Raw genomic sequence first — 24,170 nt, 5'->3', positions numbered from 1 at the left:
TGGGCCTATAGGGGCAGCTAGGTTTTTCACTTTTGACATCTTTTAATCTGTTTGCAAAATTCAGTGATTCATTACCTGAGAAGTGACTATTATCATTTAACAGTTCTATTTTTAAGATACAAAAACAATTTGAAAAATCTTTATGAGTCCTTACTGCATTTTACACAGAGAGATCACACTTTACTAGAAAATAGTGCAATTCAGACTTGTCAGAAACATTTACGCAAAATTCTGACTAATACTTTGTTAGTTTTATCTTTGCAAATTTCAAACCCTTTTCATTTTATATGGGGTCTATCATATGTGATTATTTTCTTCCCTGCCCTTATTTGACCTACTTATGATGCAATTTCTTGCACTCTTCATATGCTGTCTTCATATTTAGACCACGGAATTCTTGTCTGATACCCATTTTTTATTAATTTCCTTCTCCTAATGTCTACCCTTTACAAACGTCAGGATATTCATTCTATATCTGGCCATTCTCTACCAGAAATGAGCTCTATATTTTAGAAGCCTAAATTACACAAAGAAACAGAATGGTTATGGGACCCTAAAGTCCATCCAGTTCCACCCCTGCCATGGGCAGGGACACCTTCCACTACCCCAGTGTGCTCCAAGCCCCAATGTCCAACCTGGCCTTGGGCACTTCCAGGGATCCAGGGGCAGCCACAGCTGCTCTGGGCACCCTGTGCCAGGGCCTGCCCACCCTCACAGGGAAGCATTTCTTTTTAATAACAAACCTACACCTGCCCTCCCCTTCAGGTTAAGACCATTCCCCCATGTTCTATCAGTCCATGCCCTCGTGAAAAGTGAACAGTTAAGAACAGTTTTGTTTAGTGTAGCCAGTGGTGGGGTAATTATTTCTATCTCAGATACTAAAATCTAAGTTTACACTAGTGAATATAGACAACAATACTAAATATAGATCACACTCACATGTAAGTTTAGAGTCACAAATATTGGTGATGAACTTTTGCCCGCATTTTGCCAGAAGGAGGAAGATTTTCTTCTCCCTGGTAATCCAAGTCAGCTGCTGAACACCTCCCATTTTCCTCCTATGTGTAACAATTACCCATCTCTGAAACAGCTGAATCATTCCATGGCTGTGTCATGCTGGATGTGCTCTCTGCAGAGCCCTTGCAGAAAGCCTGCACTGCTCCCTGAGTGTTCCTGCAATCTCTGCTTGGAAATACAGTGGATGACAGAAGTAAGCAATCTCCATTAATTTATGTGTTCTCCATGATGGCAATATTGAATAAACCATATAAAGCTGGCATCACGAGAAGACATCACATCACTTTGGCACTAACAGCCAGCTAGGGCCCTGGAAGTTTGAGGTCCCGAGTGAGGCCTATCAAGGGCTCGCTTGGCATACAGCTCCCATTGAGCTGCCTGTAAACAGCCTCAAGATCTCACTAGAGCATACTCTTAAATCCTGAAATGAGACCTTCCAAAAATCTGTTTTACAGGCTTAGAGACATCTCATGTATTTGGACTTTCTTCTATTTCAAAGACATCCACAGTGCAGATGTGAGAACATCCTCAAAACTAAGAATATTATGACCTACGCTACACAAAATTCTGAAATTAAAATTGTGAAATAAAAAGTACTTTCCTGATATTAAAGAATAAAATATCCTTCTATTAATTTCAGAACTTTCCAGAAATCCAAAATTGTAGATCTTGTACTGAATCATAAAGAATGTTTCTAATCCTGTGTGCATTAAAATACAAGCTAAGTCTTACTGCATGTTAGGGCTAGGAAAAATTCAGACTTGCAGCAGAAGTTACAGAGCATATGTTGGTGGTTCAAACTTACTTTTAGTGTCACCCAAAGCATTTTAGAGCAAAAGCAGCAGCATGTTCTACCAATTTCTTATTAGAAGTTACTTTTTCCCTTATCCTCTAGAGAAACATTTCAGACAAGCAACAACTCAGAAAATCAATTTTGGAAGGCAAACATGGGGGTGGGTCCCATACTTGTAGGCAGTCAGGTTGGAGAACTTACACCTGAGAGGGGCCAAGTTTCTTTGCTAGTTGTAAAAGGACTCCTTCAGTTTGTGACAGAGCACTGACAAAAATCACAAGTCACTTATTTGTGCACTCTGAAAAGACTAAGTGGGGAAAGGCAATGAATTCTACAGGGGTACTTGTCAAAATGAGGAACATAACAAACAGAAGCAGCAAGATAAAAATGTCTTGTGTTTGACAAAATGAACTTGCAAAAATGCTTTTTTGGAAGAGAACAGACTCACATAAGCACAACTCCATGGGATGATAAAGATAGCATAGAAGTACCTAAGCTACACTTGGCAAAAGCTCCCCAGCTCTGGGAACACCCCAGCTGCCCACTGCCTTCAGGAAGCAAAGCCTGCAGAGACTAATCAACACCCCATTTACTGCTGTGCCTGCTGGAAACAGATAATTGGTTCAGTTTCATTTTCAAAACATTAAAAAAGAGACCCCAAACATTCGGTTGCTGTGAGGCAACACACAGGGAACATCTTTTTTCTGCTGGTGAGTGCAAAGGCTGAAGATATGAAGAGGAACATGAATTATGTCAGAAAGCAAAGGAGAGAGCAGAAGCACAAGCCAAAGATGTGATACAGACAGACTTCATGAGACCCGTGGACAGTCCAGCACACTCCGAACCTGAGGGCTGGGCTGCCATCCAGAACTCCCTGACAAGCCGTAGGGATGAGCCAACAGGAACCTTCAGAAATTCTATAGCTATAGAAGTGAAGCCCTGCACTTGCAAGTGAAGCCTTCCTGGGCAGGAATAACCCTGGCTACTCCACCGGCTGCTGGTGTGCCAACAGGGACCTGCGGCCGGAAGATGCAGCAGACTGAAGAGGAGCCGGGGGGCACCCTGGACTGCGCAGCAGAAGCACAGCTGGCAGAGCCAGGGATCCCACTCCTCAGTGCACAGCAGATGCACTCTGGAGCACTGCACTCTGGCTGGGGCTCCAGCCTTGTGTCAGAACAGCTGAGCTGGTTGCAGGCCACCCAGATAGTCAGAGAGGAGCAATTGCTCTGGAAAGGACTGAGGGAATGGGGCTTATCCAGCGTGGCAAAAAACAAGGCTTTGCAAATACAGCCTTTCACTACCCACAGAAAGGTAACTGAGCACAGAGAGCCAAGCTCTTCACAGCAGTATGCTGTGCAAGAGCAAAAGACACCAGACATACCCTGAAACAAGAGGGCTCAGACAGCACACAAGGCAAAGCATCTTCACCGTCGGGGCCATGAAACCACAGGGCAGGTTGCCCAGACAGGCTGTGCAGTCTCCAACCCTGCAGATTTTCAAGACTAGTCTAGGCAGTGCCCTGAGCAATCTGCTCTGCCCTCAAGCTCAGCACACTTTTCACAGGAGGTTGCACTAGATGACTTCCTGAGATCCTTTATGAATGCATTATGATGACCCTTAGCATCAAAAAACCCCACGAACAACAAGGCACTTACTTGAAGTATATCCTAATAGTGTCACCTTTGTCATCAGAGCAGCAGCAAATTACCTAAGCACCTACTTCACATATTGGTCTCCCTCTGGCAAACACCCTCTGAAGTCAACAAACAGCAAGACAGGAATTTCCTAGAGAGACTCAGAGAAGAAGCGTAACCTGCATAATCTGGATTGCTTTCTAGAAGCATCTTTGCCTCTCCACTGAAATGGAACAATGAAGGAAATGGAGTTTCCCTGCATACTCTTCTTATTTATAAAGGGAGACCGCATTAAGCTTTGTTTCTAAGGTTACCTTACGAATGAAGAGTCAGCACTTCTTCAGTGATCTCTGCTCCCAAACAGGCACCAATTCCTTCCAGAGGTAAGAAACTGCTCTCTCTTCATTCTGACAGTATTACACATTGATCTTGAAGCTCCATACTATAACCAGTTTTTCCAGAATAAGAACCAAATTGTCTTTGTCTTAAAGATAAATCTCAAAGCACACAAATAAAAAGTAGGGTAACATAATGCTGGTTTACAAACAAGGTCTAACCACCAGATGATTCTTCAAAACATCTATCAACTCTTCTTGTTTGAAACCCCTGATCTGGGCAGTCATTTTAGTGAACTCTGATCTCAGGTAGGTGACAGGACTCAAGTGCAGGTCTGCACTCTTATGAGGTTTTTCCACAGGGACATTTGGACAGATGAGATCCTGACTCAGACCAGGTCACAGAGCCAGCTTTTGATTCCTTCTCCCTGCTGCAGCAACAGCAGGTCCTACCTCTTTATTTAAATTTGGCCATGGAATCTTCGCAGTTCTGCTAAGCTGACAGTAATTGTTGGTGTCTGCTGAAAGGCTCTTCAGCCAGCACACAGATACCTTGTCCTGACTCTCGTGTTCATTTCCTTACAGATGTTAAGGCACGGATTCTTCAGTCAGGCTTTTCGTTTTCCTCCCATCTTCCCATTTCTACTCAGCTGTTCCTGGATGAACACCCCTCCAATAAAAACAGAGGTAGGGATTCCTTTGGTTTGTTTTTCCCCCTCCCCAAGGTGACTCCAGGGGAGACCCAGCAATTTCCAGCAGCAAAGCTGGTAGTTTCTTTTTTAAGTTATCCTTTTTCACTGGTGAACTGGCAAAGCTTCTCTCACAGGAAAAGTATCTCTTTTGCTATAGCATAATAAAAGATTGAAACAGAATGCAGGAAATAAACGGTACTTTATTAACTGTCACAGTTCTCCCTGAAAAGCAACAAATCCGGCCACTGGAACAGAATCTGTCAGCTTTGATGCTCAAGACCATACTGCTCTAAAGACAAAAGATTAAAATCTTTACACAATGAGAAAAAGCTTTCTAAATCCTGAGCTGAATGAGGTGTGGGATTAAAGCCCTTGGTTCCTGAGCACGAAGAACACTCAGTTGTGACTCTAAATAGACAAAACAAAGCTAAGTTTGTAAGCACAGCCCAGGAAGGACATCCTGGGGAAACACAACAACTTCCCCCCCATTTCGAGGTTTCATGAAGGCTTGTGCTTTTTGGGACTGTTCTGAAACTACTCCTTGCTATCAGCCTTGTGGTTAATAGAAATGTTTTTTAGGGTTTTATAAGCATTCATAAAATTTACAAGTAATATTGCTTTGCGCACAGCTACACTGAACATATCCCTACAGAGAGCTAGAGTGACATCACTGATATACTACCATGTCAAGGAAATTAAACTCAATTATAATGAGCTCCTGAAACAAGTCATCATTTCAAACCACGAGCACTGTAAAATTAAAGCTGAAACAAACCGGCAGTTGCTCCATCACCAGTAACTGGTTTGCTGCGAATGTGTTCTTCCACCTGACAGCCCTGCCAGGCAGGAGACAGAGGTGCTGTGCTCAGTTTGGGGCTGTGCACTAAACAAATGACCAGCAAGCTGCCATGAAATTCAACAAATCCTTTGTTGCGATAGTCTTTCCTCAGTCAGGGAACTCATCTGGGGCTTTGCATTGCTAACAGTGCAGCAGTTTTCATGGAACCCTTAACAGCCACACGGGAACTGCTTTCATATCTGATCCCATTGGCCAACAGATAAAATCCAGTAGGGAAGACTGCCTATGGCAGGCCAGGATGATCTGAGGGTACACCTTTCACTTCCTTGGGATGCCAGTTACAAAGGCCAGCTGGCATTTCCACTGAACAGGTACATGTAGATGCAAAGATGACAAATAACTAATTTTCACTTAAGTAATTCAGTATAAATTTGGAGGACTTTCCAGAAGGTCTAGGTGTCTGAAGTCATAATCTGACCTGACTGACAAACAAGTCTACTCAGGCTAGACCACAGGAAAGAATCACCAGAAAGTTTATCAAGCACTTGGCTAGAACTATTACATTTTAACCTCTTTAATAAAAAATGAAAAAACAGGCACACTCACTCATTTTTTCATCTCAGATTTTAAGAGGAAGGAGCAAACATGCATGCAGGCTTTGTTTTGCCACTAGAATGTGCTGACACCTTTCTAAACACCAGAGTGGCAGCAAAATAGAGGATGAGTGTAAGATCAAATGTCACAGCTGTTCACTAAGTGCAAGCCTTGAAAATTCTGCTGAAAATCTGATATCTTAAATTCTACCTTTGGCAAAACAAGTTTTCAAGGCTTAACAAACTTTCAGAACAGAAGGGGAAAAACATGCGTATTTTTGCTGTAGAGATAACTAAGCAGTCTGACAGAATTTACAAAAAGCAGATTATTTGCTACATGGTACACCTTAGGAGAAAGGCAAACATATATATCTGTTGTGGCAGAGAGAAAGGTCACTATGATCCCATTCTATGATGTGTCAAGTTTCCCTTTTATAGCCCTCTACTTGGCAGATGCACGAGGCAAGTGTGATGAAGCAGCAGAACACACATGCTGTAAACTAAGAGCATCAGGCAATTTACTTGTCTCAACTCCCCCCCTCCAAACCTACCAAAGGCCACTTTAGCTTTCTCATGCAATCTGTTTTCCAGCATATTTACAGTTTAAATACCAAAAACAGATTATTAGACACAAACTCAGAGCAGCAGAAAATAAAACAAGAGGGTAGGAAGACATACAGCTCATTATTTTTGATAGCTGAAGAACATGACTAAACAAAAAACTCTCCTCTTCAAGAAAGAGGAGAACAAGAAGCTGCATTCTGCAAGCCAAACCACACTGGAGCTCTGACTTGTGCAGCTGAAGGGCACTGAGGGGGATCACACAGGCTAAGTTTAGCCTTGTAAGGCCAATGACCCCAGGTATCCTCTGCAGCCAGGCACTGGGACACTTGAGGGTGACCGAGCACAAAGGCCTCGCAGAGCTGCTTTCAATTAAGCTATCACATTGCTCTTGTTAACCAGTAGTATTGATTTTAGTTTAATTTCTCCTAGTTATATTAAATTTGTACCTTAAGTGAAGCTAGTGGATGTTCTGGACCAAGTAAACTCCAATGAAAGGAAGCCAAATCTTCATCAGGTAGAATATGATTACCTGGAACATAATGCAGAAGGCATTTAAATGCACTGTAAAACATTATACACTGTTTCTACATACAGCAAACAAATCTGCAGTAGTCCTCAACTCCTGATCAAGAGGATTAACAGATTAAACTTGCAGATAGCATTCTGTTACTCCAGAAAAACCTAATTAGCATGCTACTGCTGCAGCAGCAAGAACTACTTGGTGTGTGAGGACCAGTCTCCCATGAAACCAGCTCACCTACACCAGCAAGAGAGCCAGGCACAACACGGAGTCCACCTCAAGCCAGTGTGTCCTATTAGGGAATCCTCAACAGATTTCACAATGCAGGTGCAAGAGAGTAAGAGCCTGTTCTGTTGCTTCCTGACACATGCTGGTAAGGCCTTTCTGCAGCCCAGCACGTGCCATTAGTGATCCACGTGGGAGCTGCCTCTGCAATCTGCACTCTGCTCCACTGTGCAAGCATGGGTCAAGCAGCAAGGCACCAGCCAGGTTTATCTAACCCTCAGGAACACCAGCAGCTCCAGTGACACTTAGCAGGTCCCCAGTTCCTGAAGCTTCTTTTGATGATCTGACCAGGTCAGATGGGACCTTGGGCTGGCAGCAGGGAAGGAATTGGGAAATTATTCTGTTGTTTCCATGGACAGAGATAGATATTGTATTTACCACACTGCTCATACCTAATGGAAGATCACCTACATTGTTTTTTAATTCAAAGCACATCACACTCAAAAAAAAAAAATTATTACTAGGAAACATGAAACATTTAAATAATTTGTATTAATCAGAGAATTAACTAATCAACCTCTGATGAAGTTCAGTGGCTGTGGACCCAAACTTTACAAGAGCTAAACAGAATGTGTTAACACAAATTGGCAGAAAACGTCAGGATATATTCAACACCTGGCTTTATGGAGCAACAGTTTATTATGAATGGAGCAGCAGTTTAGTGAATGCACTATTCATAAAGAATATTAAAAGATTCTCTGAATATTACAACAATTGTTTTCTTTCTTGGTAGTTTGTTTGTCAAATCATCGTTTGCTCTTAATGCTCCTTAACCTGCAAACAAGCTGCCTGGTGACAAGCAGGTGTCCTCTCAGAGTGGGAAGTCTTCATGTCCAATCAATACTTCATCCACTACCGAGATCTCCAGCAAGGAGATTTTATAATCTTTTTTCATTAGGAGCTAAACTTTAATCTCACATCAGAAAGATTCATCAAGTTTGCATATAACAGCCACACTCACTAATCTGGCCAAGGTAAGATTAGACAGTCTTTCTAGTACAGGCCTGAAAAAATCTACTGTAGCCAGAGCAGGACAGTTCTGTGATAACTGACAATCACTCCTGCAGATGCTACCTTTTAAAACAGTCAAGACCTCTCTTGCTCCCACCAAAACCCGAATTTCCTTTGGTCTCCATCTGTCACTGCAATTAATTTATCCCCCAGAACACACACAGGCAGTGTTCCATCAATTCTCACCATGTACACTGAAGTGCAGCAGTGTCTTCTGTGGTCCAGTTAAGAAGTGATGCCTGTACTCACCTTATGTAGTTCTAAAATTTTACTGAGGAGCAGAACAGGATTCCATAACTAAACATGTTACAAAGTGCTGTCACAGTGGGAAAGAGATCAGCGTTACATAAGCAACCTCTATTTCTTGACCTGGCTGAACAGCCTCAACATATATTGATTTTTCCCAATTTAATGGCTTATTTTAGTATATGCCTTAGGTTTTTTTTAAAGCAATTAGATCCTAATTGAAGCCGCTGTCCTTTCTAAAGAGTTCACTGAACTGGAGCCTATATCTCACACTGGATTTGTTTTTCTACTTGCTGAAGCTTGGGCTGATTATCTTTTTAAAAATAATTCTGAAGTATTTGAGTCAAAAGTTACAAAATAACCCAATTCAACTCCCTGTTTACATCACAGCAATTAGAACAGAAATTTTTAAGAGCATGCTTGGAGGATGTAGTATCCAGGCCACATTTTAACCACCCATTCCAAGAATACCCTTTATATTACAATGCTACAACTATAAACCCCTTCCAGATGAGAAAGAAGGTAAGAAGGAAAAAAATCCATAAACTAAGCCAACCAACCACAGTGTACATAGAAGCTCATCTGAAAGCAATCTTTACAAGTTTGCCTTGATACAGTCAGAAAAATATTCTGAGGGAAGATTTCAATAGAAACTTTATCCCTGAACAGAGCTCAATCCCAAATCACTTGCCATTGAGAACAATTTTTTAATTGCCCAGTTTAGAGTCATTCCTCAGGCATCTCCAACTGTTCAATGTGAGACTGAAACTTTGAGGATGATTTTCCTTTTTCAGCACTCCTCAAATTAATTCTTGGAGTTAAGGACAAGAAAGATTCTGAACACAAAGCAAACTTTAGTTTTCTGGATAGAGGAAAATACATCTGCAGCCCTAAAGCTGAATATGGATATCACAGCTATAGTGATAGTTTGGGCCTGCTGGAATTGCAAACATTAAACCAGCAACTTAACTGTAATTATTTCAGAACACATTCTTTTATTCCTACACAAAGTACTAGCATGGAGAGTTATACTGCTGTACCCAGAAAAAAATTCACGTGCTTTCCCATGTCATCAAATGCTCACTCATTCCTTCCCATTGTACTTTTCTTTATTCTATTTAACACAATCAAAAAAGATTCAAAGAGGCCACAGGAGTAAGGACGGAATAACCTGTGAAGCCAGAGAAGTCCTCAGATAATCAACAAAAATATAAAAATTTAGATTAGAAAATAAGCCACCCTAATTTAAACACATTCCATGCTATACGCACCTATATGCATATGGGAGCCTAGTATTCTATTAAAAAAAAAAAAAGTTACTGTATTACCAAGGTTGCAAAAGTTAAAACATGTTGCCCATACTTCAAGCCAAACTGTATCTGTTTGTTGTCAGCTTATATAATCACTTCCTATCCAAATACCTAATGTTTCTAAAATTCACTCATATAAAAATAACAAAAAAACTCCAACCACAGGAAGACCTTCGGAGCATCTTCTGTTCTAACCCTGATTTCCATGAACTTCATTCTGCTTACTTATACTGAATACATACACATAAGAAATGCAAAGGAATACTCAGAACTAAACTTGTAGCTGACCTGGGGGTTTTTAACCTTTGTACCAATTTGACAGGGAAGGAGGAAAGCAAGCAAATCTCTCTAGCGTAATCATGTGAAATTACCTTCAATTTCTTTCTCCTAAGAACATGCTGAAAACTATTTGGTCATGAAAGACAAGAGAGAAAAAACAACAAAGACTTTCCTGCATAAAACTGCAAAGCCTTCAGAAAAATTATCAGAAGTTATCTCACCTACTGTTTGATATAAGCAAGCAAAGCCCCAGCAGGCCATGCAGCTGGAATTGTGTGGTGACTTAAAGCCACACTTCCCATGAAGTCCATAAAGTGTATCTGCAACTGGGAAACTGCTTTTCCAGCAGTAATTATTACTCACTGAACTGGCATGCCCTAACTTATTTATAGACTCCAAAACAAAGTCAAGCAATAGTAGTCTGTCATGCAATTCCTGCAACGGCGCCTCAGCCATCCCTACTATTGCCTTCCCTCCCTACACCTGTGCAGGCAGGAACAACAAACTGACAAAAAGCAAGTCCAAGTAGTCAAATACTTGCGGCTGTCTACTGCAAGATCCACTGGATCGTTCCTTCTTAACATGGAAGGTGCCCTCCTGGACTGGGAACAATGTTAAAGACCGCTAAAATATTAGCATTTAAAACAGTAACACAAAGCCTCTCTCACTGAGAGCTTTCAAAGAAGTTTTATTCCTCTCTCCTGTAACCATACTGAAACAAAGTGAGTGAGAAACTAAAATGAAAATCCAGTTATCTTAATTTGTTTGCACAGTGTGACAAGATTGAGAATATGGCTGTTCCCAAAATGCATTTAGAATGCTATTATAAATAAATCTTATTCATTGGGGTCAACTTTGTCAGTACTTAATTCACTCCTCTGTCTGAGAGAGTTTGACAGTTATTCTCTACCACTGCTATGGAAACAGAGTGTGTTAAAACTGTCCCATTTAAGCAGAAATGTGAAACTGGAAACATTCTCACCTATGCTACTGAGTATGAGAAGCTCATGGGTATGAGAAGCAGGAGTGCTAAGAAAGTATACAGCCAAAACCAATGAAATGGTACAATGTCAGTAACTTGTGCTTTCAGAAATGCGGAGTTCCACTCAATTATAGCTCAGTATATTTCTGTTGCACCTGACATGCTGCCATATCTGAGGGGAAAAAAATGCCTCAGCAAACCAAGCACCTTCACTCCATAGGTGTTATTTTTAGGTAGAATTCAGGACAAAAGCATACTTCCTGTCAGGAAAGTGTACCACTGAAACTAGACCTCATACACTATACAGGACCCAAACTAGAACCACAACTGTCCTGATTTCCCCCACCCACAGAGAACATTCTGGCTAGGCAGAGCTCAGCTGAACCCTTGCTTTCAACTCTTCTTTCTAGACAGCCACAATTTGCATTGCTCGAAGGTTTCTATAAACTAGGCTTGTCTGACCTCAAACACACATCCAGTCCACCTCACACAGCAGGAATGTCTGGAACAAAAGGATGCCTTTCCTCAGGTACTCTGTGAAATTACACACACATTATTTTAAAACCGTTAATAGCAACTGAAATCATAAGGCTGACTAGCAGCATCTTCACTTACCTAAAAGAGCAGCAAAAATAGGAAAGCGATTTGGATTCAGGTCCAGTTGCTTGGCAACTTCATGCATTAGGTATTGGCTTGTTGTGAGGCTTTTCCCATTCCGGCTCAGTTTTAGGGCATGGGCACTGAAATAGTAAGGGATGTTGCACAATGCATAATCGGAGTCATATGCAACCAAACCATGGAAACCTTTTTCTCTGCAGAAAGCAATTACTTCTTGATGATGATCCTCAATGCTCTGTGCAACCTATAGTGGAAGACAGAGCAATTAGCTTCAGTAAATGGAAGCACTGATTAATCACAACTATTATGATATATATAGTGAGTCTTTCGGAAACTATACATGTGAATTTAAAATACTCGAGATATTTTTTAAGTAATTAAAAAATCCAGTGATGCAGCACATACAGACAGGATGTAAGGAGCACTCAGAAGCACAGCACACACTTCTGGAAGCCTGCATGCTGCAGTGGTATTGTGTCCTAGTGAACTCATCTGAAAAAACTGCTTATTACCAGAAACACTTGAACTCTGAAGACATTACTGTTCCAGTGTCTGTACCAGCTCATGGGAAAAGCCTTGAGGCTGTGGGTACTCCAGCAGTTCAGCACACCAAGATGCCCCCCATGATCAAACAAACCCATGATACCTTTTAAAGTTTTTTGAGCCTCTTTTAAACAGGCCAAACACAACCCCAGATGAACAGAGATAACTCTGCTGACCTTTCAAATGCAAACCTTGCTGGATTAAGCCAACTTTTTTTCCATTTCCACCTTCAGCCTAATCCCTTCGTGCACAACTGAATCTGATGGTGCAAACTGCTTTGAGTTTTTAGCCCAAACTTCACCTCTCCACTCCTGTTGCCTAGCAAAGCACATATTTTAGGCTACAGAAATCAGATGACTTGAATAGACATGTGCAGGGAGACATGGGCCAATGCCTAATACTGGATATATAAAAGGAACCCTTTCTAATCAAGAAGCTTATAGTGAAACTGAAAGTCCCATGAGGACAGGTCAGGACCTACAGCCCTGCATTCCAACACACCTTCAGAACTGCTACAATTACAGTATGCCTACAAACACACTCAACTACAGCCAGCTGAGGGCTTTGGATTCCTAATGCTTCTGCCATCCACAGACATAATACACATTCAGCAATACAGAAATCCTCTTGGAAGTTGGGTGTTGATATAACCCACCCTCACCCAGTAATCCATTTTAACAACAATATTGATAGCAAGTTATCCCAAAATAGACTAGTACAAAACTCCTAGCTTCAGTCTCCACAGCATACATGAATAACCACAGCCTTAGTGCCAGCAAGGCTATTTATTTCCTCTGCAGAACAGGAGACAAGTCCACAGCCCCTGCAGTCACCCACAGCAAGGTAACAGTGACCCTTCCTCTTCTACTCATGTCTTGCACTTGCTGAACCTGATGCTGAACTACTGTATTCCAGAGAGGTATGTCAAATTTTACTGGTCCCATGCACCTTTGTGAGATGCTCCCTTTCAAGCCACATCGTGAGCAACAAAACAGTCAGCCCCTCAACTGCTCCTGCAAACAAAGACCAGCTCACTAAGCTCTCCCTACTACTAATCCTACCATCCCGTAGTCATCAGAAAATGTTACTTCTTCAGAAATTTCCTTGATGGACTGTTTTTAAAATTTACTTTGTTTGTGAGAAGAACACACACACACACTTATTTTTCTCACAATGATGCTGTCCTCTAGCATAAGGTGTAGGAGAAATCATAAACATTTTTGGAAAAAAATTAAAGACATCAGATTTACATAGCTCCTAACTAAAGGAAGGCAACTTAGGCTTCACCCCACCCCCACCCACCAGTCTTCACAGGTTTTAAATTAGAAAAATCCCTCCAATGTTTTTTAATGAAGGGGAGATAGATTTAAATTATGTCCATATCTCTAAACCCAACCTCTCTGCATGCACAAGCAGCTCTGATCTATAAAAAACCAAGTGAGAACTCCTTCTGCAGCACTAGGTGTGACATGGGTGTGCAGACAACGCAAGAGGAAGCTCTGTGTGCAGCTCCTCTGATTTTCTATGAGCTATTTCCTCTACCTCCACAGCTACCAGTTCCGTCCCCATTTTATAGAGCTCTTTAACCCAGCACGAACCTGCTGTGTGCTCAGGGAATACCAGAATCCATGTTCAAATAACTGAACCATCAGAAGGAAAAGAGCGGTATTTACCAAAGTACAGTTAACCCACAAAGCTCTAACGAAATAGGAGTAAGAGATACATCTCATGGCTCTCACAAATGCAGAGGTACCCAGGAACACGCAGGCTTCAAAAGCTACCCTGGGAGAGGGATGTGGTGGAAATCACAGCCAGGAATTTGGAATCATTCTCAAGTCTAAATCTTGTGTAAACATTAATGGTGCTGGCTCAGAAAGAGAGAATTCTGCCTGAGTAAATACACATGAGCACCTTTAGGTACTGAGAACAAAACAGTCCCCGCAAGTATTAGTATTAGAACTCCGCTACCTAAATATTAAAATTTTAGCAAACCTACTTAGCATAAAACTTTCTTTGAAGAATTACTCTCCCTAAACTGAAAAACACCAGGCCACAATGAAACTAAGAACCTGCAGGATATTTGTTATAACCTGGAGGAACCTGTTATTTTTACATCCTGCTGAAAAAATCTGTGAGTGATTTATAATTGTTCTGGATAGAAGACATTACTTTTTCTCCTCTCTAATTACCAAAATGGATGAAATTCATGGCCAGTTCCTAGCTTCACACAGAAACTTACTACAGAATCAAATGCTCCTAAAAATATAAAAATCAGTTTCATATTTAAAGTCACTCAGTATTCTCAAACCCAAGTGAGAAAACACTACAATTTAACAACTGTTTTATGCATACGTAGATTTTTAAAATCACCTATACATGTAAATAAAAATCACACTTTCAAGCTGCATTTGCTCTGTGCCCATCAGGAGGGATACACCAGAGTGAGAGTGAGGAATAAAACTGAAGGAAGATTTAGGGAAAAACAGATACATGTAACAAAGGAGATTTAGAAATATAATGAATCATTTAAGAGAAGAACAGCAGAGAAGCAAAGTGCCTAAAGTTCAGCAGTATCTTTGATGTGCATTATGCATGTGACCACTATAACCATGAAACATCCTTCCTAACCTGAAAATTACAACTAGATTTATCAGCAGTTTCTTGATTACTGAAAAAACTGAGGCATCAAACAGAAATTGCTGATATTCTTCCTGTCCCCAGGACAGCTGAGCAATGCAGAGAACCAGTGCAGCTGGGACATGCATGGTGGTGGCTCAGTGATGTGGACAGCAACATTCTCTCCCCCCACACCCCTCAATATCTGGTAATAAGCTGCCAACTCCCAGGGATAACCCAACATAGACAAATAAATATACACCTCATAAACCTTCTCCATCAAACTGGGGGGATATTGTATTTACTGAGACTTTTGGGGTATTTTTTTAATGACAAGTTTGGGGTATTTTTTTAATGACAGAAAAGGGGCTCAGTATGAGTGTGCTCACACTCCAATAACTGCTTTCAGAGATTAGGAATAAGGCCTGTCACCAAGAAACCATAAAGGAGCTAAAGCAGCTGCACTGGAAAGCAAACAAAATCCTACAGGGTAATACCATCATCAAATGCAGCAACTCGGTTCAGATATAATGTACCCGAGTCAGGTCTGTAACAGAAAATGCTTAACAAACTAACAGCCACTTCAACAAACCTATTTACAAAACTATTGCAAGCACTAAATTCCCACTGATATCAAAACAGCTGGCTTCCTGTTGGGTACCATGCATTTCTATGTTGCATTAAACCAAGTCTCTAACACATTAAAAGAAAAAAAAAATCCTTATTTTACCCCAGTCATTGTTTTTACCAATGATCTCTAGGTCTCAATAAGAAATGAGGAAGATCTATAATCCACCCACAAACAGGTCAAGGTAAGGACCTTCACTGCACAGGCTCTAAAACTTTTTGCTGAAAGCACAAAACTATTTCCTAGCTACAAAAGGTCCCCAAAAGTTGAAATGATAGGATGTTTTACTTATCGTGCAAATTCCCACCATCCAAAAAACATAACACCATTTGGCTTCTACGATGACCAGGAAAAACGACTGCAGCAGACGCAGCCATAACCGCCTCACTTTAGGCAAGGCCAAGCCCAAGGCATCACGTGCCGCAGAGCTGCACGTGCCCTGCAAGAATGAGCTTCGCCTCTGCTTCCAGTTCGTTCCACACATGCTTTGCCTGGCGCAGCAGCCCAGGCCTGGTGACCCAATCCCCGCCACAGGCCGGGACCTCCACTGCCGAGTGAACTCAAGATGGCTGTGCTCCAGCTCAGCGTTCCTCCGCAGATGGGCCTGGCCCAGAGAGCAGGGCACTACGAGGGAGCAGCATGATTCCCGCCCTGTTGGCAGAACTAGGAGAAACTTCACCCAAAGCCACCTGTGGGGTGAGCTCCTTGGAGAGAGGCCTCTGTACCCCAGGTCTGCAGCCCAGCCAGAATGTTTCCAATCCGCTGAAAGGCCAAATTACATTAACATTAAGGTGCTGCTAGTGATCGAGCAATTCCGAAGGTTACATAATATTTTTCTACACACAAAAGTAATTTAAGATAATAAAGCACGAATATGTGCTTCCCTCCTGCTGCCTTTCCCTCCCCAGCAGGAAGGTGAGCAGGCAACTCCTAAAACTGCAGCTTCATCCCTGTGCTTGCTTTTCCAGCGTCTTGTGTTTCAATATACACAATCGCTCAGCTGAACAGAAACCATCATAAATCAGGAACGCCATGTGGAGAGATGCGACGTGGTCATATCCTGCAACCTTTGAAATCGTAGCCTTCGAGCGCAAGATGGCCATGGAGCCCAGCTCCGACATGAAGGGCTGCTTGTGGGGCTGGAAAACTGAGGTTGCCCCTCAAAATAAGGAGTTTAAAAGAAGCACTGTCAGCTTGGCACTGCTGATTGCACAAAACTAGAAGTGTTGCTGTTATGGAGTAAGGAGCCAGTTAGTCTACAACTGTTTTTAAAAGCTTGTTGATATTGAGAAAACGCTGAGCAAACACGAGAACCTCCATAAAGCCAAAAGTGGCACCCCTGTGTTTTTTGCAGCGAGCCATTTCCCCTTCAGCCCAAGTTTAAAACACCTCGCCTGAGCCGGGAACTTGTTGCAGATCCATCCTGAGCAAGAACTAAACTGATTAATTATTTTTTCCTCCCCTCAATAATTAATCACAGAGATGCTTTTCGCCCACCCGCTCTCCCCTGCGGTACCACAGCCCACAAGGCAAGAAGGGACATTTTGAGTCAACGGAGCGAAAGAACATGGAGGCAGAAGCCGCCCTGCTGCCGGGCCGGGCCGGGCCATGGGCGCTGCCAGTCGCCCCGCCAAGGCCTCCCGGCCTCCGGCCTTGGGGGGGCGGCGGGCAACGCCATGTAAATAAGCCAAAATCCCCCGGGGATTGAGGCCGCCGAAAGTTGTGCCGCCCCCGCGGGTCTGGGCGACATTTTGAGGCGCTGAGGGGAGCGGCTGAGGGTGCCCTCCCTCCCCCCGCGGGCAGCCCCCGCTGCCATCTTGGAGCCGGGAGGGAGCGGCGGCGAGGGGGGCCGGGACCCCCGGGCGGGGGGGGGGGGACCCCGGGCTCCTCCTCACCTTGATGTGGAAGCGGATGAGGGCCAGGCGGATGCAGTGCGCCATGCAGACGGGCGGCAGGAACCAGACCTTGGGCGGCGGGGTGCCCTTGTTCTGGACGTGGCTGACGATCTGCTGCGCCGTCTGGCGCTCGTTGCCCTGGCGCTTCACCCACTCGTGCAGCCGGGCCTTCTCCAGGGCGCCGTTGAAGAAGACGAAGAGCTCGATGTTCCCGTTGAAGCAGGCCTTGGCCAGGGCCGCCAGGTAGCCCAGCATGTGGTTCCACTGCCCGCCGCTCACCCAGTCCGTGTAGAAGCCGCCGTAGAGCCGGTGCAGGCAGTTGTCGGCGTCGATGAGGAGGCGCAGCGGGGTCTGGGGGGGCCGCTGGCGGCCCCCACCCACGAGGCTGCCCCGCGCCAGCTTCTGCAGCTCGACGGGCACTACGGCGCTGGGGCAGTGCTTCTCGATGTAGTCCTGGAATCCCTGCACTCCCATGGTGAGGACCGGGCGGCGGCGGCGGGCGGGCGAGCGGGGTCCCGGCGGCGGCAGCGGCAGCAGCGGGGTCTGGGCTCGGGCCGGGCGGCGCGGCGGCGGCGGCGGGCGGGCGGTGGGAGCGGTGGAGCCGGGTGGGAGCGCTGGCTGCCGTCGGTGGCCGATCAGGGGGGAGTTGTATGGATTAGTGGGGGGCTCATGGCTGCCGCGGCCGCCATGTGCTGCGCTCACAGAGCCATGGCTCGGGGATCCGGGCGGCTGCGGCTCCGACTGCCGGGGGGCGGGGGAGCGGCCGGGCGCGCAGGAAGCCAACCCGCCGCCGCCGCCGCCTGCGGCAGCGAGAGCGGAACGGGCGGGACTTGGCGGCGGCGCCGCTGCCACTCACACACCGCGCGGGGCCGCGGCGGGAGCGCGGGGAGAGCAGAGGGCACTCGGCGCCGCCCGTCCTCGGAGCCCGGAGCCCCTCACGGCCCCCTGCCCTGCCCTGCCCTGCGGCTCTGGCCCGGCCCGGCTCGCCCGCCGCGGCCGTTGCATAACCCGGGCATGCGCGGGAACGCGGCGGAAGCGAGTGGCGGGGAAGGGGAGGGGAGGGGGCCGGAGGCGGGGAGCGGCGGGGGGAACCGGGGCAGGGGTCTCCTGGCTCGGCCCGGATTGGCCTGGCCCGGTCCTGGCCCCGCGCTGCCGGCCAGCGGCTCTCCATTAGCCCCGCGGCCGCCCTGGCAGGCCCCGCTCGGGAGAGCGGCGCCCCGGGCACCTGTTGCTCGGAGGTGTTCGGCCGTGACAGGGCAGCAGAAGTGGTCCCACAGCGGTTCGGTTCCGGCCGGGGAGCTCCCGGGCCGGTGCCGCGCCCGACCTGGCCACAGCGCCTCCGGTAAAGGTGACCGGCTGGCCTGGCCTCTCCCGGCTGAGCGTTTGCTGCTGCTGGTAAAGCTTCCAGATCGTAGAATACCCCGAGCTGGAAGGGATCATCGAGTGCAGCCCCTGGCCCTGCACAGACACGCCAAGGATCCCACCCCGGCTATCCCTGGCAGTGCTGTCCAAATGCTCCTGGAGCTCTGGCAGCCTTGGGGACCAAGCCCTGGGGAGCCTGTTCGGTGCCCCAGCACCCTCTGGGGGAAGAACCTTTCCCTGATGTCCACCCTAGCCCTCCCCTGGCCCAGCTCCAGCTGTTCCTTGGGTGCTGTCCCAGGGAGCAGAGATTGGAGCTGCCCCTCGGGAAGAGTTGCAGCTCCTGCGGAGCTCTGACCTCAATCTTCCCTTCTCCAGCTGAGCAAACCAAGTGCCCTCAGCTCTTGGATGTCGCTGAGCTTTGGGACCCCGAGATGTGCTAAAAGTCTCTGTTTCAGCCTGCGCGTTCAAAGGATGAGTCGAAGCTCATCAGTTTTCGGTCTTGGAGTTGTTTATTAAATCTTACCTATAAAATTTTTTCTCCTGTCCTGCCAAGGTCCACTCAGCAAGACAATTCCAGGCACTCTGCCTGCCCCCGGGGCGGTGTTATCTTTATATACCAAAAACTACGTATAACATGTTTACAATTATTTTCCAATACCTATCACCTATGTTAGACAGTGAGCTTCTGCTCTAAACCAATCTAAAAGTGCCAACATCAGCACTGAAGATGGAGGTAGAGAAAAAGAAGAAGAAAGGCTAGACATGCCCAAGTCCCTCCATCTTGTCCCCATAACCCTTATACTAAAAATCCCAAAACCTACATTTAGACCCTTTGATAACTTTATTATTACACTATATAAATTACTGTGGCTTTTAGGTCTTCATGCAAAGCTGGCAATTTGCTCCACAGTTCATAATTGAACCCACTGGTGTTCTGGGCTGTGTGCCAGGGTCTCTGAGCCCCCTGGCTCTCCAGACTCCAGACTCCCAAAGGGATGTCCTGAGTTCCAACACTCAGCCACTCTTTGTAGGGCCCTTCCAGACCTTTCTCCATCTTCTTAGCCCCCCTTTGGACAATCTCTAATTCCTTAAGATCTTGTATCGTGGCACCTGAAACTGCACACAAGACTTGAGGTAAGGCCACACCAGTGCAGAATAGGGATACACAGTCACCTCCCTCAGTGATTTTGGCAGCCTTTTCACCTTAGACATGTTTAGAGTGGCAACTGCTTGCATCTTGAAATCTGCCATCCACAGGGTAGCCAAACTTTTGCCATAACTGGTAAATGAGCATAAGTATCAACTACCAGGGAAGAAACCCATAAATGAGCATTGCTATCAACTACTGAAAGAAACCTGCTCTTCACTGCACAGGCAGTGAGGAATTAACTGTCTTCATTTTTACCAGAAGAAATTATTTTTTAAAAGGCCAAGGTACCCAAGCTCCAGAGGTTGCCTGCAAGTTTATCATTGCAATAATACCACAGCACCTGAGCAGTTCTCTGCTGTTTAGGTGTTGGAAAACTACAGGAAGTGTCAAGCTGCTGATGCTGTATGTTCACATGAATATTTTATTAATGAGGAAAAGCATATTGGTAATAAGATTTCAGTCAGGCTGGATTGACACCCACAGTAAATATTCCCAGCAGGGAATAGCTGTTGCAGCAGGAGTGGGCTGGCTCACTCCCAGGCAGTGAGTGCCATGGATGTGTGTCTGAGCCCAACTGGTGCAGCATCAGCATGATAGAATAAAGAATCCTGGAAAAGAGCTATGGAAGTAATCAATGACAAGTGCATGTTTCTTCTTGGAAATCTCTTTTTGCAGTAATCTGAGAGTGTGGTTTCCTAAGTAAATATTCTGATCTCTTTCTGAACTACTTTTCCCTTAGAATTCTTCAATTACCCTATAAGAAGAGATATGTTATAGTAACATTGAAATAATAAAACAATTTGGAAGGAACTTTGAGGAACACACAAAACATGGTAGCAGGCCAGCAGTGCTAATAGAAGGAAAGTGGATTGAAGTGAAAGAACTTCAGAATTTCAAATATCCTAAAAATCACCAAAATTTGGTCAAAATAACAAGTACTGCCGTATATGAGGTGCCTAAAAATCAGACTTTCAGACAGCCCTGCATGTATCCAATGCTCCAACAGTGCAAAACTTGATCACAAACAAGCCATTCTCTAAGTAGCCTTGTGAGCAATATCTGAGTCAATAAGAATTCACTTATTGTCGTTAATTGTCTCACAGGGTCTTTAAGTTCAATAGTCTTAGGAATGGCAAATAATCTATAAATAAAAGATGATAAATTTGCTTGTGTCTTTTTCTGTTTTGCTATTTAAGAAGGAAACTAGTCCAGAGCATGTGCCACCAGCAGCCTGGCTGTCAGCATCCTTGGAGTCAGGGAGGCACAGCAGAACTGAGCACTGCCAGCTCGTGCCTAGCCACAAACACCGCCCTATCTCCCCAGTGAGAAGAAAGAGAGAGGAAAAGCATAAGCGGAAACAAGGTGCTTCCAGAACTTATTTAATATAAACTAAAAGTTTGGCCAGACAAGAAGACAATGGAAAATAAGTTAAATTTATGGAAAACAAAATTACTCTGGAAAGTGGGTAGATTAAGCTAGACTTAAAGAGTAATTAATCAAAGAGACAAGGCAAACAAAGTGTTTTTTCATCAACCAGCAGCAGAAAGCCTGCAGGATTCATCAGTCTTCTACTTCAGCACCAAGACGTGTTCCACGATTCCCAGATATTGCTTGTGTAAAGGAAGGGTTAATAGCAGTTGGTATTAAAGTCAGTGACTCATTACCCAACCTGAACAGAGGCGAATTAGGAGTGGCTCCCTCAAAGGAAGGAACTGAACAGTCATTAGGAAGAACTAACGAATACCCATGTCAGAGCAAGAACAGAGATGAATGTTATCAGCCTAGTCTTGGTTCCTCTGTTAAGGAAAGTCAGTTCCACAGCAAGATGAACATGGACGCAGACTGTGGAACAGACTAGCCACTGGGACCTGAAAGGTACGGTCTGCCTGGGAGCAATAGATGCATGGGAAACACTTGTTCAGTGTAATTTCCTTTAATATTTCTCCTCTTTTCTCAGCCTGGTGCGTCTTGCTGTGGACCCGCTGCCCCAGAACTTCCCTGTTCTTGCTGCTGTAGAAGAGCTCCCAGCCCTCACCTCACTGCCAGGTCTACAAGTGGTCATGGGCTCACCCTGTGGGCAAGGGCTTTTCTGTATTGCTACTTCAGCACTCAACAGTTCTAAGCATGCATGTCACTTAGTCAAAAAAAGTTGCAAAAATAAAAGAAATTGAAGAAAAAATGTTGAGGTTTAAAAAAGTATTGGGGATAAAATTTGTCACTTGTTGCAATCTTGCTCTGATTTTGTATCATCATATTTGCTACCACCTGCGACATCCCTTTCTTGTCTCTTATGTTGCTGCAATTAAAATATACACCATCACACAACATTTATAGAAGGAGGTTTTTCTGTTCAGATATCTCCACAAAATATCAACAAACACCATCTTGCTTAAGCGATAACTTTTTTCAAATATCTATGATACTTCAGATGGAACATTTTTCTCTTAGGACAAAGATGTGCATGTAGAAGGCACATCACTAAGTTATTTAAAGCACTTACTGGTCTCTGCATCAGTTCTCTAGGGACCATCCAAAGAAAAGATGATTCAAAAGGCAGCATACTTTACTAGAGCCACTGCTATGCTCAAACTCAAAATTTCTGATTGCCAGTAGAGGCCGACCCTTGAGGGGCTTGGCCCTGGGCATATGTGGGGTAAATGATGGTGTTGCTCCAGCAAACTTTTAGGGCAAGAAAATGACTGGCAGTGAGTCCTCCGAGCGCCTGGGAGAAGCAGGCTGGAGGAGGAGGGGGGCAATGATGCTGGCTGAAAGAATTCCTCCTTTCAGAGAACAAGCAGCGCTTTCACAGCAGTGGATGCTCAGCCACAGCACACACTACACAGATTACATCGGGGCCATTTGCTGCCTTTGATTAGTTTTAAGAAACAAAAGCATGAAAATTTTAAGTTCTAAACCTGAATTTTCAACAGAAAAAGCATAAATAATAAGGGCATTATGGAGCAGGCAGTGGGAGCTGGTGGGGAGCAGCACACTGCTTCAAAAACCTAGAACAGTAGTGTGCTGTTCCTGTGGCAGTTGTGTGAGACATACTAAAAGCCAGTATTTAAAGCCTATTCTACTGCAGTTTTTGCAGGACCATCAATAATATTATGAAAAGATACTAATAGAATGGTACAGGTTGATATTATATATTATAACAGATAAGATGCACTTGCCAGTGGCATTGCGAGAGCACATCTGAGCTAAAATGCATCTGCTGTGGCCATTTCAGAAGAGCAGCTATTTACACCCCCAGCACTTTAAAACCATGTCATTTTTTTGGCATTTATGAAATTAACACAAGTATCTCAGGCATGAAAGAAACAGATTTAGCTACCTAAATGTGAGGTAGGGCTGCCTGGTTTGGGAATACCATCCATGCCAGACATTCACTTTCAGTCTGCTACTGCAGCTGAATTCTTCATCTTGCCCAAGCACACAGCAGCACGGTCTGCCAGCACACCACCTGTAGATGTGGATCACTCTGTTATTTGTTTTACCATGGTCTGCCCGTATTTCATCCCTACAGTTCTTGCTGCAGAGTCTAAAATGGTACTATAAAAAAACCCTAAATTTATTTGAATTGCAAAGTATAAAGTTCTGGTGCTGCGCATGCTTGAATCAGCATACAGGATGAAGTGAGGTCCGTAAATCCAGAGTTTTCAAAGTAGTGGTCGGGACATAAGGGATACTTTGTGCTGTTGCCTTTCCTGTCACAAAATGGCTCTCCCATGTCCATCCCAGGGGCACAGCCACTACTCCTGGGACAGGGTGCTCCTTGAGCTGGTGCAGTTGGAGAAGCAGACAATCCGCCTGTTGTCCAGAACTGGCCCACGAGCCACCAATTAGACTGCTCTGAACGACAGCATTCTGTTCAAAGGGCTGCTAATTGTATTTTAATGATGATTTAAATGCTGCTGCCGATAATTTCAGAGACATCCAGATCACTAATTACTCATAGTCTATGTTGAACTTTAGGCAGGCGCAGGCACAGCACTGTAGAAGCATCAAGTAATGTTATTAATGTTCTCAAAGGCCTTCACTGCCCTCCCACATGTCAAATGCATCATCTCCTGTTCCCAGGCCCAAGCCCAGCCCTGGCTGCTCACATCTGGGATCCAGCAGCCCAGCTGCATCACAAGTTCTTGCAGCATTCTGAAAGTCAGGCAAGAGAAGCAGCGAATCAAAATTAATTACATTCATTAAATAAAATTCTACCAATATTAATAAAAATTAGCTTACATTCTTTCAAAAATGCCACTTCAGATCATTTTACCTTTAAGATAAAATACTAGCTC

The 24,170-nt window shown here is 44.6% G+C and overlaps 1 protein-coding gene across 2 annotated transcripts in view; it reads right to left on the bottom strand.

The window, feature by feature from the left end:
* Positions 1-18,154, bottom strand: part of FAM120A (family with sequence similarity 120 member A) — a 48,393-nt gene extending 30,239 nt beyond the window's left edge. Inside the window, exons 1-3 of one of the 2 annotated variants that reach the window (XM_084214833.1) lie at positions 17,361-18,154; positions 11,676-11,922; positions 6,874-6,956 (exon numbers count right to left, since the gene is read on the bottom strand). In XM_084214833.1, coding sequence (XP_084070959.1) covers positions 6,874-6,956; positions 11,676-11,922; positions 17,361-17,834 — 804 coding nt within the window. In that variant the 5' untranslated portion in view covers positions 17,835-18,154. The remainder of the gene's footprint in view (positions 1-6,873; positions 6,957-11,675; positions 11,923-17,360) is intronic. The other variant, XM_084214834.1, reaches the window with a different exon arrangement.
* Positions 18,155-24,170: the final 6,016 nt, after the last annotated feature.

This window comes from Fringilla coelebs (assembly GCF_963513975.1).
Source record: "Fringilla coelebs genome assembly, chromosome: 13".
Taxonomy (NCBI): Eukaryota; Metazoa; Chordata; class Aves; order Passeriformes; family Fringillidae; genus Fringilla; species Fringilla coelebs.
The sequence above is the reverse complement of the archived record's forward strand: the minus strand, read 5'-3'. Positions and strand labels throughout refer to the sequence as shown.